At 38.4% G+C, this 18,196-nt stretch overlaps 1 protein-coding gene across 1 annotated transcript; it reads left to right on the top strand.

Moving 5' to 3' along the window:
• The first annotated feature begins 9,436 nt into the window (after positions 1 to 9,436).
• Positions 9,437 to 14,590, top strand: odc1 (ornithine decarboxylase 1). Its single transcript, XM_027015325.2, has 11 exons — positions 9,437 to 9,692; positions 10,775 to 10,917; positions 11,423 to 11,556; positions 11,678 to 11,851; positions 12,021 to 12,193; positions 12,316 to 12,532; positions 12,623 to 12,706; positions 12,869 to 13,031; positions 13,133 to 13,248; positions 13,391 to 13,605; positions 13,726 to 14,590. Exons 3-11 carry the CDS (start codon positions 11,455 to 11,457, stop codon positions 13,862 to 13,864), a joined length of 1,383 nt encoding a protein of 460 aa, XP_026871126.1. The 5' UTR covers positions 9,437 to 9,692; positions 10,775 to 10,917; positions 11,423 to 11,454; the 3' UTR covers positions 13,865 to 14,590.
• The last annotated feature ends 3,606 nt before the right edge of the window (positions 14,591 to 18,196 follow it).

The following is an 18,196-nucleotide window of genomic DNA, read 5'->3' as shown; positions in this document are numbered from 1 at the left end:
GGATGAAAGGAGGCGTAATTGATGGGTTAAATACTGAGAAGTTCTGAGTCACCCATTTGTTCATGTGAGGTCAGGGAGATGAAGAGTTACTGGAGTGAGTATGTTTGTCCCATGGCTTTCCTTGGAGGGCTCTGCCCTTGAATGTTTCCCTCTGATTTCCCCAGGGAAAAAGTGCCTCGCTCTCTGGGTAGTTTTTGATGATACAGTTCTGTAAGTAATGGGCTTCACATTAAACCTCCTGTGGCTGTAGGGCATGGATATTCAACAAGGCTTATATTAACCTGTTTTGTTCCAGTCAAGTTTGATCAATTTACAGTTTTCCGCTATAATTTATTTTTTATTTTTTTGAGTGGCATAACATTTGATGGATCTGAACAAATAAAACTAATGGTAACTAGATTGACATAATTTTAAAAAGCCTATTCAAATTTGATATATATGTGGTGTTCCCAGTCAGATTTGACTGGCCAAAGAAAATGGGTTAGACTGATATGAAAATGCAGAACAATATTCTCTCTCTCTCTCTCTCTCTCTCTCTCTCTCTCTCTCTCTCTCTCTCTCTCTCTCTCTCTCACGCACTCATTTTACCTGTGGCTTACTAATATACCCTGCCATAAGAACCTACCCTTGCAGACAAAATCATAGTATTGTATCATTTTTCTGAGAAAATTGTGTTTTACTATGGGGTATCTTTTTTTTCTTGTGCTTCTGGGCTATAAATATGTTTTTGGCATCTTGCTCACATTGCACTCTACATTAGCACAGTGAGCAAATGTTTCACTGTGTATGAGGCTCTTGATCGTGTACATGGTCAAGACTGGTGTCGATAAAAGAGGCCTAGATACCACTAAAGGTGTAGAGAGAATGTGTGAAACAGGGCAATACAGAAAATAATCCAAACCATCAGTCCACTGATGAGGAAGAAGCAGTAGAGAAGGAAGTGGGACAACCTTATGTGGAAGTTGGATTCTTGTCAAAGAATGGGAATTTCGTGTGGTTTTCATCTCCCCTCAAAAGAAAGCAAAGCATCAGCTCAGAATATTATTCGGATGACTTCAACAACATATACTGCATCCTGTGTAGAAGATATAAAGTCAAGCTTTGAATTGTTTCTAATAACCTGAGTATAAGTATAAATGGTTGGGTCCCGGTCACCCTGGGCAGAATTAAGGAAGAGACTTTGAGAAGACCACATGTCAGAGGTAGCCCATCATCTTTTGGTGATCAACCTAGTCCGTGGTATATAATTTGATGTAGCTGGTTTATTGTAGGTTTAGGAATATACAGGTCAAAGAATGAGGCCACTACCAGTTTATGGTATACTGTTGATTGTTCATTTTACCTAATGAGGTGACAGAACTTGTGATGTTTGTCAAGTAAATGATCCTTTGAAATCTTTATTTTTGTTTTATCTTTTATTCAAAAATAAAATCATATTGGCCATTTTTGACTGGAAACACAACAGATGTAATGTTCTGAAACCACTGCTAAATATGAAATGGTTTTAAAACCAGTATATTAGTCAAACTTTGACATATATTATTCTTTGAGTGTGATTTTAAAAGTTCTCTGGTCTTTGCTGTAGTGCAAATACCACAAATTATGCTTATTTTTCTCATAAACAAGTGTTACAGTTTCAGGTAAATGAGGCCTATATTTCACAAATTTGAAAAAGAAGTAATAAAACATGCAATGCTGAGTAGGGTAGAAATAGATTAAAAGAAGTAACAAAATTAAATGATAATCTGGGTTTTATAATTGTTTTACAATCATTTAAAATGGGCCACCCATTTTGGAGTGGGAACAACAAAAACAGGACACTCATTCCAACACAACCGGAGGGTTAACAAAGAAATGTTTTTAAAGTTCGTCGTCAGCAAGAAGGCCCTATTTTCATTACCATTTTCATGTGTATTTCTGATAGGATGAGCTCATCACATGCATACTAGAGACAATGGTAGGAAGGTAAAAGTGACTTTTGAAAAATGTATTTATCTGCCTACCATTTCAAGAACACATTACTAGAACAGAACATGTTAGCTGTTCTGCCTTTGACTGTGATCATGAGCATCATGAACATTAATTTTTAGTTCATGTCTGGCCACAGGGAAGTGAAGAGTCTTGGTGGGCTTTCTCACAGCCTGTGCCTCATTGGGTCGGCCTGCTGCTTTTACAGGGTAATCCCCCCTGACAACCATCTCAGTGAGCATGACCATGGAACAGATCCCCCGAGTCACTGTCTGGCCTGGGAGTGCCAAGGCAGATTTCTTTGAATACTAGACAGTGGGAAGGGGATATGACAAGTTCCAGGGAAGTTCCAGGAGGCTAATGTGTCCTTAGCGTGCTTCAGCTGCCATGAAGCACCTTTTACCATCAGGTGCCCATTTAATGGGTGAGAGAAAGAAAGTGAGAAAGGGAGATGTCAGTGGTGTGGTGCTACACAAGATCACCCACCTATGATTTTAGAGAACTTTCATCTCAAAATGAGAGTTGTAATACAGTAATGGCACTGGCATAATTCTCAAAAAATAAAGACTGCAATAAATCTTCATTGTTGATCAATGCTCTCATTTATTTGTGTGTTTATTTATTTGGTCTGTGTACATGAGAAAAGGTGAGTTTAGTGGGGTTTTTTCTGAACGGTACCATTTAAAATAATGTGAATGTAAAGAGAACTTGGTAGCACTTTGCAATACAACTCCTGTGTAACACAGTAGCTATGAAATGATGAATAATCGATGAACATAGTAACTACTTAAGATCATCATGCATCTTGCGTTGTTAATGTTGAAAAAAGATTACATGAAAAAAAAAACTCCCAGCAGTTAATGTCAAAAACAATATGTTCATATAATTAATAGGTAGATATACAACCTAGCAACTGTCAAGAGGAAATTATTAACAACCTTTTTGAAAGCAATAATGCCTTACACCACAAATGATACACATATTTCCACAAAGATTAACATCTGATTCACAAATGTATTGCAATAAGCAGTAGATTAACTATTTAGTAACATATTTATAATTTATATTTTAATTTAATTTATAATGCCTCAAACATAAATAAAAACATTGTAAATAACACAAATCTGTTCAGGCCTATCATATATATATGTGTGTGTGTGTGTGTGTGTGTGTGTGTCTTAATTTCATCTGTGAAGTTGCTACATTACTCATGATATGAGGTTACACACATTCTTTAGTACAGGCAGTGACTGGTGTATGAGGAACCCTCTCTTTTATGTCTTTTTTCTGTTCTTTTCCCTCCCTCATCTGCCTCTCCTCTGTTGTTTCTTTTGATCCCACTCCTTTGCATTCTCCTTCTGATCTACCCCTTTTGTCTCTGTCTTTTTCTGGTAGAGAGATGAGGGGAAAAAATGTGCTGACTTGCAGGGGCCGACTGGAGCGAGTGATCTCACTGCCGTGGGTCTTGGCATCTGTCCCGTCTGTCTGCACTGCAGGAGCTACTCACTTCCCCGAGGTTTCCCAGCCTTGCCACTTCGTATGTCATAAAAGATACAGAATGGCATCTTATAATCCCCCTGCACTGCGCAGCTGCTCAGCCAATGGACTAATGACCTCACAGAAGATATGCAAAAGAGTTTTCTGTTTCCTTTGAATCTAGATTTAATAATGCAATTTCTCAGCTGCAGAGCTCCAATTAGTGACTCAAAATGTGGTTAGTGTTTTACTAACAGTTACAAAGTGATCAAAGAGTATGTGCCATTCTCCAGTGCTTTTTGTTTCCTAATAAGAGTTTAATGGAGATGTTTGAGGTTTCCCTTTACCTAAAATATCTACAGTGGTCACAAGCCTTCTGATTTATGCACCATTTGAGAAGTGAGGTAACAGGACTAAATCACAGAGAGAAAACAAATTACCATGCGTTTTTTAACCACGTGTATGAAGTTCATAGCAGTAATCCAGATGGAATGATGCAGAATTTGATGGTTTGTTATCTTTGTCTTTTTTAACTGAGCAAATGAGCTGCAAAAAGGAAAATATGGCAGACTGGATATTGAGGGTGGTGGTGAAATATGAGAACTATATTTTTATAAGCATTTCAAGAGTTCTGCCATGTTTGTGGTCTAACCCATCATCATAAACATACATCAGGTTCTTTTTGTAGTGAGTCACCCTTTTAAAAGAAATTTCATCTATCTTGAGTATCTATAGTCAAAATAGTATGCTACCTCAATTAGGCTAAATTACTAGCACAAGATATTTAATTGTGAATACAGTAATATATTGTGTTAATAGTGAACCTTGCTTTTTGTCTTTTCATGCAAAGTTTTATTGAAGATCTGTATTTCTGTTTGAATTTAAAGGTTTTGAAAGAATTAGAATTAGAATTATTCCCAGTTGAAGCTTTCAGAAAACTAGACACCATTCTTCTCAGTCACCATGGAAAACCTGCTTGAAGGAGTCACATCGCAATAACCATTCCATATTACTAGTATAACAGAATAGAGGAGATAGTGCTTTGAATTTTGAATATATGTTGAGCTTTGTGCCTAATTTGAGGTTGTTTTTTTTCTCGCATGTTCTGACAAGACTATGTGATGTCTGGTGGCTGATGTTCTACAAAAGAAGTCAGTTTATGTCTCCCTCGAGCTGTAAGGGAATCAAGTTTAACTGCCTAAACACTCCTTGCAGGTGTGTCCAAATAAAATAATACACTAAATGCAGGGAAGCTAGTGTTTTGATGTGAGTGTGTTTTGGCCACAGGGAAGGCCACACTGTGTGAATCATGAAACCATGCTGGGGCACCAGAACACACATTAAGATACTGAGCACAGGTGAATACAACAGAACATGAAGCCTGAACAGAAATACAGTGTGAGTCATCCTCTTCCATAAGGCTAAGAGTCCATCCATATTTCAAAGTTCCCGTTTAAATGTCATCTTGGCTCAAATACATGCTGGCGTTTAAGACCTACAGAATTTAGTTAAAATAAGTTCATTTGATTCAAGATTACAGACAATACATTATTCGAAGTTGAAGATATATTGTAGTCATATCTCAAGAGAATCCTGTAATGTCAATCTGTTTTTCAGGAAAAAAAATCCAGTATTACCCAGTAGACTCCAATTACTTAAATACCAGTTAATATTGTTCTCTTACTTGTTATGATTGTAGTAGTTGTTGAAACACAATTTCCATATGATTGTGTATAATTGTGTCATCATACAAGAACACTGTCACAATAAAGGACACTTGGGCAGTTCAATGAAGAATGACTCACCTCAGTTCCATCTGTAAAGGGATATGCCACATCATGAGTAGTAGAATGTTTGTGTGTATGTCTGTGTGTGTGTGTGTGTGTGTGTGTGTGTGTGTGTGTGTGTGTGTGAGAAAGAGAGAGAGAGAGAGAGAGAGAGAGTGTGTGTTTTGTTAGGGGAGGGTGTATGCCTCCACTTGTATTTCTCCTCCCTCCATATCATTATACCTTCATATGTGCAGTGCCTCTGACGTGAATTGCAGGACAGTTTGGGGAAATGGTTTTGATATTTCACAGCCTCTGTCAGAATCTGGGGAGTTATGACTACAATCCTCACCCCACATCGCTCACATGGTGTAAAATAAAAATCACTTTTGTCCACAGTCGGTTATTTGTTTCCTTTTATTATTTTAGTTGGGTCTCTATAATACTTTTAAATAACTCTTAACAAGTAGACAAAAATCAGTTCCTGTTTGTGTAACACAACATTTCTATACACGTTGTTTTGAAATTGTGAGAATGCTGTCAACTCTGCAACACATTTATGCAAGGTGTGTGAAGCAATAGCTCTACTGGTTTGTCTTCTTTTAGGACTGCACTGTAAATTTGTGTGGGTGGGTATGTATTGTGACAAGATTAGAAGAGTGGGGTTAGATTTTTTTTGTATACTCACATGTGAATAGGCACTGGTAGGTCACTCTGACCTTAAAGGGGATCAATGGTTTCTCTCCACACATTCAGTTATTGTGTGCCATCTTATTGTGTGATAGACTGATTCGCAGCATTTCCAGCATTTTTAATTCTGAAATGTTCTCTATGTACTCTTGCCACATGGTATAGTAAAATAAGTGAGATACATGCATTCAGATAGCAAAGAAAGCAAGATAGTATGATTGTATCTGAACAATCATATAATCTTAAAAAATGTAATATATGCCCAGCTAAAATTATTTGGCACAAATGGACTATTTACTGGGGGAATAATTGATGCACTTAGAGCTGAGACTGACTAAATTGTGATGTCAGACAGTAACAAGTGCCATCTCTAACAACATCACCTGGCCTCAGTAGGAACCTGCATTTCAGAAAAGAACCTGAATTAATCAATGTACATTTTCGCTAAGAACCAATTGAAATGTATTTATGCCTTAACTGGAGCTGGAGTGGAGTCAGTTATCTGAACATTTTTTTTTCTGCAGGGCAGTGCATTTATGCTATGTTCTTTTGTGGAACATCTTGTGATACACATGTAGGAGCTTACTGCATGAATTGAAACCTTATTAATCTATGTATGTGTTTTTGACAAATAGTAGACTTTGGAAATTCTACTGTTGCTGTTCGTGACAAATTACTCATCTGTTAGAATTGTCTTAATGCCAAGCTCTGGCTGATTATCAGATAAGACTGGCTACAGCAGACACTGTTGTCATTCACACCACACTCTGATGTGTGGTAAACATCACCAATGTGACCCTTGTGTTGTTGTGTAGGAATTGCAGAGAAATGGGTGTGTTTCTTGTATGTGTTTGTTGTCATTTGAGAGAGGTTGGAATATTATGCAGAACATTTTCCAAGATGCTGTTCTGCCTACAAGCTAATGCTGTTGCCAGAAATAAAACTTTTAGGGTCAGAAGGTTAAAATTGTGTATACTTTTGTGTGTGGTTGTGTGTGTGTGTGTGTGTGTGTGTGTGTGTGTGTGTGTGTGTGTGTGTGTGTGCTTACATTGTCACAACAGAGTGTTGCACGAATGCCATTTTAGTGTACACACATATGATTCTGCACAAACACATACAAAAATTCAGATATACACACATCTCCATCTAGGCCTCGTTCTGCTAACACAATAATCGACTTTGTTTCAGTGTTTAATAAGCCCACCTACAAAGGATAGCAGAAATTCCAGTGAATGGTGAATGGAGAGCATATGTATGAACTCAGAATTACCTCTCCCTCTATTCATTCTGTTGAACAGCAACGAAAATGTGTGATAAACAAATCAGAAAAAAGTGGAAATCTACATTGCATCTTCTAGATGGCTGGTTGTTTAGAGCCCCTGAGCAAAAATGTGGAACATTCTCATACTCTTCTTTTGCCTTTTATTCCAATCATTAAAAAAGCAATGAGTTTCTTAGTATTTCAAGCCTGTAATAAAGCATGACCTCATGCTCTGGTTTGGAGAAACATCACAGGATCTTTCTGGAAACACAGGGGCAGCAAGAGAACAGATTAGAAAAGGGGCACATTTACGTCTGGAAAACGTATTCTGAACCACCACCACAGCAATGTAATCTTCACGGATCATGAACTTTCCTATGTTAAGCCTAGAGTGGAAATCTAGCCAACTAAAGACCACATGCTCTTTTCCAGTGGTGAATGACTTTTGAGATTCAGAGGGCTAAGAGTAGGACTATCACAGGATTCCGCTATTTCACTTTGATTCAGGTTGAGATCATTTTATCACTGAGAAGTAACTGAGAGCATGTATCATATACTCCAATTAATCTATATCATAAGTCATAAAGCAAGTAGTGCAAAATTAGGCTAAATCAGTGTATGCAATATATTTCCCTAGTCAAAATAAAAGACTGTTAGGCATAGGTGCAAACTGCAGATGATGTCTAATCTTGTGGCGCTCCATGTACAAAACATTTTTGTGAGTGTTGCTCGTAGTGTGTGTGTTTAAATTTAAAGTATTTGGCTGACACTCTTATCCAAAATGACTTACACATATATTTATCACTACATATTAAAGTGTGTACTCCCTGGGAATCAAACCCACAATCCAACCCCTGAGCTACCAGTTGACCACCAGTCCATATCCTGCCATGCTCACAGGAAACAAAGAAGAATCTATGAAAGGCATGTCAGGGCAGAAGAGCCAAACCAGCTGGTGATAAAGCTGTATCTCCTTCTATTGGGGACAAACATTATTATATTGCAGTAATGATGCTTGCTCCTCACATTATACATGCAGAAAGCATTTTGATGCTGATATCTTGAATAAAGGTGGATAAAAAGTTAACAAGTGGCCTGACAAGTTGTCTGTTAATACTTGCCAAAATAGTATACTATAACGTCTTTTTAATTTTAGTTTTTATTTTTTTATTTATGTATTTGTTTTAATAGAAGCTATAGTAGAGTATCTAAATAAACTGTAAACTGTATCTGAAACTGAACTGGCATATTATTTGTAGTGTTCAAAACCTTAGACAAGTGCTATGGCTTTGTATTCCTTATTCAATAAGAACAGCACCATTTTAGGAGTTTGCTGTTTTTTAGCCATATCCAAAGCACTGGTAACACTATCCAGTTCATTCATGACATCCCACAATGCACCGCAAATTGTGATAGGTAACAATAAACACTGGGGCAGGGGTGGGCTCTGGAACTGGAATAAAAACCCCAGCCTTATGGAGTACAGAATTGCCACAATGCACTGTGCCATTTAAAAAGGTATTTGTAAAAGGTATACATGCACCTGACTTCTGAGCCATGACACCAGTTACTGTCATTAGACAACTGAGGGCCTTATACAAAGCACTGAATAACATAATAGGTTAATGAGATGTAAGGATTAAGAGAGCACATTTTTGACCTCTTCTGTGAGCAGCTGCCTTATTGTACCCCATTATTTTTAGCCATAGTAGTTAAGAATGAAGCTAACGACACTATTTGTCCCCTTTAAAATACTTAAGGTTATGAGGCACAGACCTATGTCTGTGAGGCATAACCTGCTGCTTAATCCACAATAGGCTGATGTCAAAACTAATTCTCAGGCTATGTGATATAATGTGATTACTGACACACAGTACTGAGGAAATGTGTCATCTCTCTTACATCTCAGGCTTTACCAACACGGAATCATATCAAAAGTCATAGCTAACTTTATTATGACTTTTAACTGACCTCAAAACAACTTTAAGACTAAGAGAGTCTTAAAAGCATTATTTTTAAGACTTTAAAAAATAAACAGGTCATTCAATCCCTGGAATCATAATGAGATCATTTGAAAAACCTTCCCTGGGGCTTATTTCAGGGCTTTCTCATGGGTTTCATTCATTTTAAGACCTTCTACCACTAAAGATTACAATTCGCCCTTATAAACGTACACGTCAAGGTACAATTAATCTAACTGCCTCCCTGCAGTCACTACGCAACTGAAGAAAAAAAATCGTGAAACGTGGTCTTCCTCTTTAAGACTAAGGCAATACGTCGGTAGCTCAAAGCACACAACAAGCCGAAACCGGTTCTCACACGGTAAGGAGGCCGGTTTCAGCTGGTGTGTTGCCGTGGAAACTCCAGAACTATATATGGTTGCCATCGTCTTGCCGGCTTCATTCATCACAGGCTAGTGAGGCTCGAAATATACGATCGAGTAGTGTGCTCGGCTAGCTAGAATAAAGCCACGGTCTTTCATTTCCAGGATTCTGGTCTAATGGGAAAAGTCTTTGTAAATGCTTTTTAAGGTAAGTGATATTTGGGTTGATGAACGCACAACATTGTTAGACAACCTAGCTGGCCAGCGATCGTAAACTTTTTGTAGCGAACAGGATAGCTAGCTTGATAGCACAAAGATGACCATACGGTGCTAATGTTGGAAGAATAGCTAACCTATCTAGGTACAGTTAATTACTTCGTCTAAGTTACTACGGAAAACGGTCATTGCTGGCTTCAGTAGCTAACTAGCTAACCTATCTAGGTTAGCTAATGGCTAGCTAGTTAACGAACTGGGTGAAGTCCCTTTGGACTGACAAAAGCTTGCTAGGTTAGCGGTTAACGAGCTAAGCTAGTACTACCGGCGTATATAAACCATTAGTAAACGGCAGACAAATGGGTTTATGTATTTGCTAGCATCCATTATTTTTATACTTTCACAGTTAAGATAAAATGTGTAGATATTTGATCTTAGCTAGCCATCATAGCCTATCTAACCTAGCTATATATTAATATTTTGATCCACGTGGCCTGACGTTGTAACCTAGCGAAGCAGTATAGCCGGCAAAACGTTTGTATTCAACGCATTTCAGAAAATTTGCTAATTCGACCACTACAATTAGTCACTTTTCTCTGAATAAAATCAAGGACTTGTGTGTCTAACGTGTGCCGTGGCTTGTTTCACAAGATGCTTGCGTAGCACTATCCTGATTTGAAGCATGCTAGCTAGTCTAACGTTTCTGTGTGGTTTTCCGTATTGGGTAAAGGAGCTCCTCTGCCGCCTCACAGAGGAGTGGTAGACCACGTCCGCTCTTTCTCGTTACTCCAGCACCGTGTACGTCCTGTTGTGTATGAGCGGCCCTTCAAACTTTACGCAACATAAGCAAAAAGTAAATTAACGTAATAAGTAACACGTGTTTTGAAATTAATTTATTATTCTTATTGCGGTTGTTGGTGTTATCATTTGGCGTGTTGGGAGTATTTCCTCTAAATTATATTCCTCATATCATATTCTATTATCCTTTGCCTTGTTAAAAATAAAACAAATCAGATGTCAGTATTTGAATATAGTGTTACTCGGAATTAACTAACTCGTAATGCTCCCTGCTTTTAGACTACTCGCTTGAGAAAAGCGCACACTGGCTACTCTGCTGGCCCTGGCCTTGAGGCTTATCTAAAAGGATTCAACTTCACTGGAGAGCCACCTTGGGTCCTCTGAGCTTTAGCTATTTGATCATTCCATCTCTTTGTGTCCAAGTAAGTAAGCTTTTTGTTATTAAACTAATGACCTGCATGTGTTTTGTGACTGAATCAATGCAGTTTCCTTTCAAATCATTCCTCACCCACACTTTCTCCCTGTCTCGCTAGCCAAGTTATTGTATAAGCTGTACAGATATCAGTGATAAACAGTACAGTAGCTGTTCAGTAATGCATTTATTGCATTGATAATTTGGCTCAGTGTGTTGTCATGATTGTATAACTGTTTGTCCTTTTAAAATAGGTCATAAATTAGTGTTTATTACATAATGCATGGTGTTTGTAACACCAAGGTCATAGGTTATATTCCCATGGAGCACAATTACACTCATACAGATAAGGTGCTCTGGATAGGAGCGCCTTCTAAATGCTGTAATTATGAATGAAAAGATAAAGCTCAGCTTTGACGTAGTACCTTTCATGCAAGGCCATGTGAAGATGGAGAGTATAATTTTTAGGTCTTCTGAGATGGATTTTTTTTTTTAACACCCTGTCTTTTCTACAGTTTCATTTGCAACTAAAACTTGAATTGTGACCATGAACACATTCACTCCTACTGACATTGATCTTACCTTCCTGGAGGAGGGGTTCTGTGCACGTGATGTTGTTGAGCAGATCATCAATGCATCATCCTTAACCGTAAGTTTCCATGTCACACAACTTGTTTGTTTTGAAAACTGGATTCTCTGTATAAGATGTGCACCATGCAACACATCTTGCCTTGTGCATTACACTAACAACACACTTGTTGGCCCTATAGGATGACAAGGATGCCTTCTTTGTGGCAGACTTGGGGGATATCTTTAAGAAGCACCTGAGATGGATGCGTGGCCTGCCTCGGGTTACGCCTTTTTATGCAGTCAAGTGTAATGACAGCAGGGCTGTCGTCACGACACTGGCGTCTTTGGGAGCAGGCTTCGACTGCGCAAGCAAGGTTTCTCTAATTTTCACTTTGTATTCTTATCTGTCGCTGAGCTGTCATGTTTGTAATTGAACGTTTGATTAAGTAATGATTAATCTGCTTGGTATGCATAAAGATGTAAAGTGTACATGAGACAAAAAAACATTCTATCTTAAATTTGGCTTGCCTTATTGCTTCATAGATGGAGATCCAGCTGGTGCAGTCTCTGGGAGTAGACCCCAAGAGGATTATTTATGCCAACCCCTGCAAGCAGGTGTCACAGATCAAGTATGCTTCTGCTCATGGGGTGCAAATGATGACCTTTGATAGTGAAGTGGAGCTTATGAAGGTTTCTCGAAGCCACGACAATGCAAAGTGAGCACTGTTACTCCAGTTACAGTATAGTGCATGTCTCTTTTTTGTGTGTGTGTTTATTGGACTTTAGTATATATAAGTACATGGCGCATCTAACCCTGGGTTGATGTGTGTCTCTGCAGACTGGTGCTGCGTATTGCTACTGATGATTCTAAAGCAATGTGCAGGCTGAGTGTGAAATTTGGAGCCACGCTGAAGAGCAGCAGGCTGCTTTTGGAGCGGGCAAAGGAGCTGGGCCTGGATGTCATTGGGGTCAGCTTTCATGTGGGCAGCGGGTGCACTGACCCTGAGTCCTATGCCCAAGCCATCTCAGATGCACGCTGTGTCTTTGACATGGGGGTAAGTTGTCACAAGCTGACAGTTTGCTGGTCTGATGTGAGGTTTGAACTTTAACTATGTACTTAAACTGCAGTTTATATCCTCCCTTAGGCTGAGGTGGGCTACAACATGACCCTACTGGATATTGGAGGGGGTTTCCCTGGTACTGAGGAGACCAAGCTCAAGTTTGAGGAGGTATTTATATACCACCAGTATTTGTATTTCCATAATTTTGCTGTGAAGGTTTGTTGGATTTGTTGTTCCCTGTCCTGCTTTTCTTAAAAAAGATGATGCTGATTGTTTATGGTCAGTTTTAAACTTTTTTTTTTTTATGGGGGGGGTGTCATCATTTCTTAGATTACTGCTGTCATCAACACTGCACTGGATAAGTACTTTCCTGCAGACTCTGGAGTGAAGATCATTGCTGAGCCTGGCCGATACTATGTAGCTTCTGCATACACGCTAGCTGTCAGTATCATCGCAAAAAAAGTAATCATGAAGGAGCAGTTTGGCTCTGATGGTAGGAACTATTTTATTGGAGCAGGATCTTCTGTATTGATTTGTTTCTAACACAACTGAACCTTAATGCTTTTTGCTTGTTTGCATCTTTCCCCTTCGCAGAGGAAGACGATGAGACCACGGACAGAACCCTAATGTACTACGTCAACGATGGTGTTTATGGTTCTTTCAACTGCATCCTGTTTGATCATGCACATGTGATGCCGGTTCTGCATAAGGTATGGTAGTAGATATGTTTGTCCTGTTTATTTTGTATTTATTTATTTTAAAGTCATAGTGACTTCTCCAATAACAAAGTATAAAGTGATTGATCACTTATTGCACTGATTAATGGTAACACTGTTTGGCATTGCCTTGCAGAAGCCCAAGCCTGACGAGCGCATGTACCCATGCAGCATCTGGGGCCCTACTTGTGATGGGTTGGATCGCATTGTGGAGCAGTGTGCCCTGCCTGACATGCAGGTGGGAGACTGGATTCTGTTTGAAAACATGGGCGCTTATACTGTGGCTGCCTCCTCCACCTTTAATGGCTTTCAGAAACCAGACATCCATTACGTCATGTCCCGAGCAGCCTGGTAGGTTTACATTTTATTTTATTCCTCTCTATCATCATTTCAATACATTAAATTCTTTATTTTGGTGCCTTCTAATATTCTGCTGTATGCTGAGAGAATTTGTTCTTATTGGTCTGTTAGGCAGCGCATGCAGCAGATTCGTGCCCAGGGTATGCCCGCTCCACCAGGGGAACCATGTCCCGGCAGTATGCCATCCCACTGCAGAAGTGAAAGCTGCCTGGAGCTCCCTGCTAAGCCCTGCGCCCCTCATGTTCTTTAAGTCTTCACCACACCAGGGATTTGGTACAGACAGGCGCTGGTCACTTTACTGGCTTGTCATATGACTGCACATGTAAGGTGATTTGAAGACACAGGTGCCACAGTTGATGAATAAGGATTAAATGTGCTGGTAGTAACACCCTACTAAAACATTGTCTGCCCTTACCTGTGCAAACTCCAAGAATTATGTAAGACGCACACAATAACTCACAGTCCTGTGTTTTTTTTTTTGTTTGTTTGTTTTTTGTTTTGTTTTGTTTTTTTTTAATGTGCTTGCTTACTTTTTATACTTTGTGGGGAGGGCAGCAGGTGTTTCAATTTTGTGTGTTGGTTGAAGGTCTACTTCTGTGTCAACTCACTTTTTAAAATGCCTGCTTTTAATGTAAAGCTATTTTATGATGATGCAAAGCTATTTCAACCACTACCATAGACCACTTTTTACAGAATCTCAGAAGGGCATTTTTTGAGTGGGGAAAAGACTTTGTGATTTCTTAGATCTACGCACACACACACTCCCCCTCTCTTGTTCTCATTTAATTTCCAAACTGCTTTTTTTTGTTGTTAATAATTATTAATAAACACAATAATGACATTATGCATTTGAAAATGGATACAAAAGAGATGGGATTGCACTCATTGCTTTCCTATGGAAACTTTTAAAAATATTTTGTATTTTTTTTATAAATATATATATATATACATATATAAATAAAATGGTCAACTCAAATGTGTTTGTTTTGTTTTTGGTTTTTTTAATATACAATGGGTAATTATCAAATACCCTGAAAGCTATCTTAGAAGTTTAAATGAAATATTTTCACACTTTAGCCTTATTGAAGGATGTCACACACACCATTTTAAAAGTACAAATATCAATAATTTGTAGAAAGTATACCTTATCGAAAGCATTTGTGGTATTTAACACAAACACTGCAATGGACCTTCTTGTTCTAAACAATGTCCAACTTAATTTGTCTATTTTTTTTATCCATTGAAATTACAACCTGTGTAAAAGCTCAGTATTCATTTCATATTTTTGCTTTGGTCTCTGTTGGTAGGTGGCAGTGTTTCTCTATGAACATCTCATCCAATGTTCAAAAATTCAGTAGTCAGAAATTACAATGACAAACTCTTAGAGCAGAATGTTGAAAAATGCCATGAATTTTTAAAATCTTGTTTTGAACATTTCCAAACAGCAGACAGAGTCCACCCTTCAGTTCCTTCCACTTCCATCCATGGGTTTTGCATGAATGTTTTGTTTGTAGCAGCTTGCTCTCACTAGTTTCCCTGCCACTGACAGATATAGGCATGACTCACTGTTGTTTGCCAGCCTTCACAGGTTTGCTGGAATTCCCTCCAGTTCCATTCACTGTCCCTGTCTCATTCAACTTGATCAATTCCAAAAGTAGCTCTTTCTGGCTGCCATCTCTCCATTTTGACAGCTTCTGCTTTTCATTCTTCTTTGAAAAGCCCCAGTTACTACTTTCTTCAGCAGTCACCATTATTATGAGAATCACTCATCTTAGGAGCTCCAGGCCTGATGCAGTCGGCAGTGGCCCTTGGTTAATTAGGTTGCATAACTAGCTAGTGTTTATGTTTTGCAATATGTTGCTGATAGCTAGGGGAATGTACAGTGCATCCAGGAAGTATTTACACAGCCTTCACTTTTTCCACATTTTATGTTACAGCTTTATTTCAAAATGGATTAAATTCATTTTTCCTTCAAAATTCTACATACAAGACCCCATAATGACAAAGTGAAAAAGGTTTGTTTGGAATTTTTGCAAATTTATTTAAAAAAAAAAACAAAAAACGTGTACATAAGTATTCACAGCCTTTGCCATGACACTCAAAATGGAGCTCAGGTGCATCCTGTTTTCACTGATCATCCTTCAGTTGTTTTGACAACTTGATTGGAGTCCACCTGTGGTAAATCCAGTTGATTGGATATGATTTGGAAAGGCACACACCTGTCTATGTAAGGTCCCATAGTTGATAGTACATGTCAGAGAACAAACCAAGCCATGAAGTCCAAGGAATTGTCTGTAGACCTCAGACAGGATTTTATTGAGGCATAGCTCAGGGGAAGGGTACAGAAACATTGCTGCAGCATTGAAGGTCCCAATGAGTACAGTGGCCTCCATCATCTGTAAATGGAAGATGTTCTACAAAGAAGAATGGGAGAAACTGCCCCAAAATAGGTGTGCCAAGCTTGTAGCATTATACTTAAAGACTTGAGGCTGTAATTGCTTCAGAGTATTGTGCAAAAGCTTTGAATACTTGTATACATGTTTTGTTGTTTTTTTTAAAATAAATTTGCTAAAATTCCAAACAAACTTTTCAGTTTGTCATTATGGGATATTGTGTGTAGAATTGAGGGAGAGAAAATTAATTTAATCCATTTTGGAATAAGGCTGTAACATAAAATGTGGAAAAAGCAAAGCACTGTGAATACTTTCCAGATGCACTGTATGCATCTAGGTAATTTTCTAGGAGAGAAAGGTTGCTGGCACTCATGTAAGCAAATGTTGATCCCCTTATAACCCCTGCTTAAAAAGGATTATCAGTGAATGAGAATGAATGACACATCAAAGTCTGCTCAATGTCTTAATTCCACGGTGAAATGCACTGGACCATTGCAGAACACATGGCAGCTGAAATAAGGACTACACCTCGGCTCCAGTATATTGACACCACCAGTTACAACAGTAAGAACATTTTATAATATCTCCTTCCAGGGGTTCCTTTTAATTCCAATTTAAAAATCACAACTTCCTGTTTGTGGCGATCCCAGTACATATGTACACAAGATATAAAAGCAAAAAACCATAAACATACAACTTTATTAATTTATACATATGATGCTGTTTATTTATTTATTATGTGTTTCATTACATAGTCCCTGCCCCAGCCTACATTTTTTTTCTGGACCAAACTAAGAAAACTGGCCTGTGAACCTTTACTACTGCAGTAGGCCTCAACCATGTGTGAGCCATCTTGTCAGAGGTGATGTTCTCAGACTTAATCCCCCTTGGCAAATTTCTAATTTTGCAATTACAAGTAGAATATCGAGCTTGTCTGTTCTGTGCAACACATAAATGTAGTTGGACCTTTTCATGGAAAGACTAAAGGATAAGTTTTGGTATGCTGGAATGTAGGGTGCTGTTGAATGTGATGACTCGGTCCAACAGGCCATGAATGTGGCAGGGGTGATGTGACCCCTGTGGTCTCATGGACAGCTGTATTAATGAAAAAGAACGGAAAGAAAAACTGTCTAAGTAACCTGTGATAATGAGCAACGGCGCAGTCTACTCATCAAACCAAACAACAACCAACAAAATAAACTTATAAACCAAACGAGATTTGAGGTGAGAGAGCATGACTAAAGTTATAACACTTACTTAGAGGAGGTCTCCTAAGGGAGACGTAATTATAGGCTGCATCGCAGACAGTAGGAAAGAGTTAAATGAACTAATTGATGTATAGTAGCATTACTAACGATATCAACTGGTAACTTAAAAAGGGAAATCATCACAGCGAGGCGAATTTGCTTGATATAAGCTGTGATGAGCAAATTCCAATGAACACAGACTAAAATATAAGAACTTAAGCAGAACCAACAAAACAAAAATAAATAAGTAAATAAAATAAGGGAACCGCAGTTTTAACCATACACTATTGAGTTAGGCTAAACCACAGGCTAAAATGTGGGATGAACCACTCTGTCATCCCAATAAATCCTTGGAGGATCTTCAGGTCTGTTTGGGTTGGGTAGGTAGTTATTGCCTGTACCGTGTAAAGATTCATATTCTCTTGCCCCAAGAACCCGACCTGCTCCTTAATAGTATAGCGCGATGGTGAGAGGCAAGGAGTTTTTGACAGACTTAGCATAGCCTCACCCTTCGTCACGTAAGCATTACGTTGAGAAGCAGTCTCGAATATAGAGGTATTAAAATAGATTTTATTAGCGAATAAACTTGTCGATATATTGCTACTTCGACATAGAATCATTCTGTTTGGCAACATTGAGTATTGCTGAGTTTAAAATGTTTTAATGATAAAATCAGATCATTAGCTATTCATAGCGGAACGTGCTGTCAACGTAGAGGCTACAGGATAAGATGTATAAAGTTATAATGCTTTGGTTAAGAGACAAATTATATGGTAATTTAGTTTTTTGTAATTTTTGTTGGTACTGAGTACATTAGTTTAACTTGAATATGTTATGATTTGGATATGTTTTACGTAATGGAGTTGCCATTTTGAAAGTGTGGAAAAACTACGCAGAATACTATTATTTGTGGGGATCGTACATGAGAATTGGAATGGATCA

Source organism: Electrophorus electricus, chromosome 13 (assembly GCF_013358815.1).
Source record: "Electrophorus electricus isolate fEleEle1 chromosome 13, fEleEle1.pri, whole genome shotgun sequence".
Classification (NCBI taxonomy): domain Eukaryota; kingdom Metazoa; phylum Chordata; class Actinopteri; order Gymnotiformes; family Gymnotidae; genus Electrophorus; species Electrophorus electricus.
This window is presented reverse-complemented; position numbering and strand designations above follow the sequence as displayed.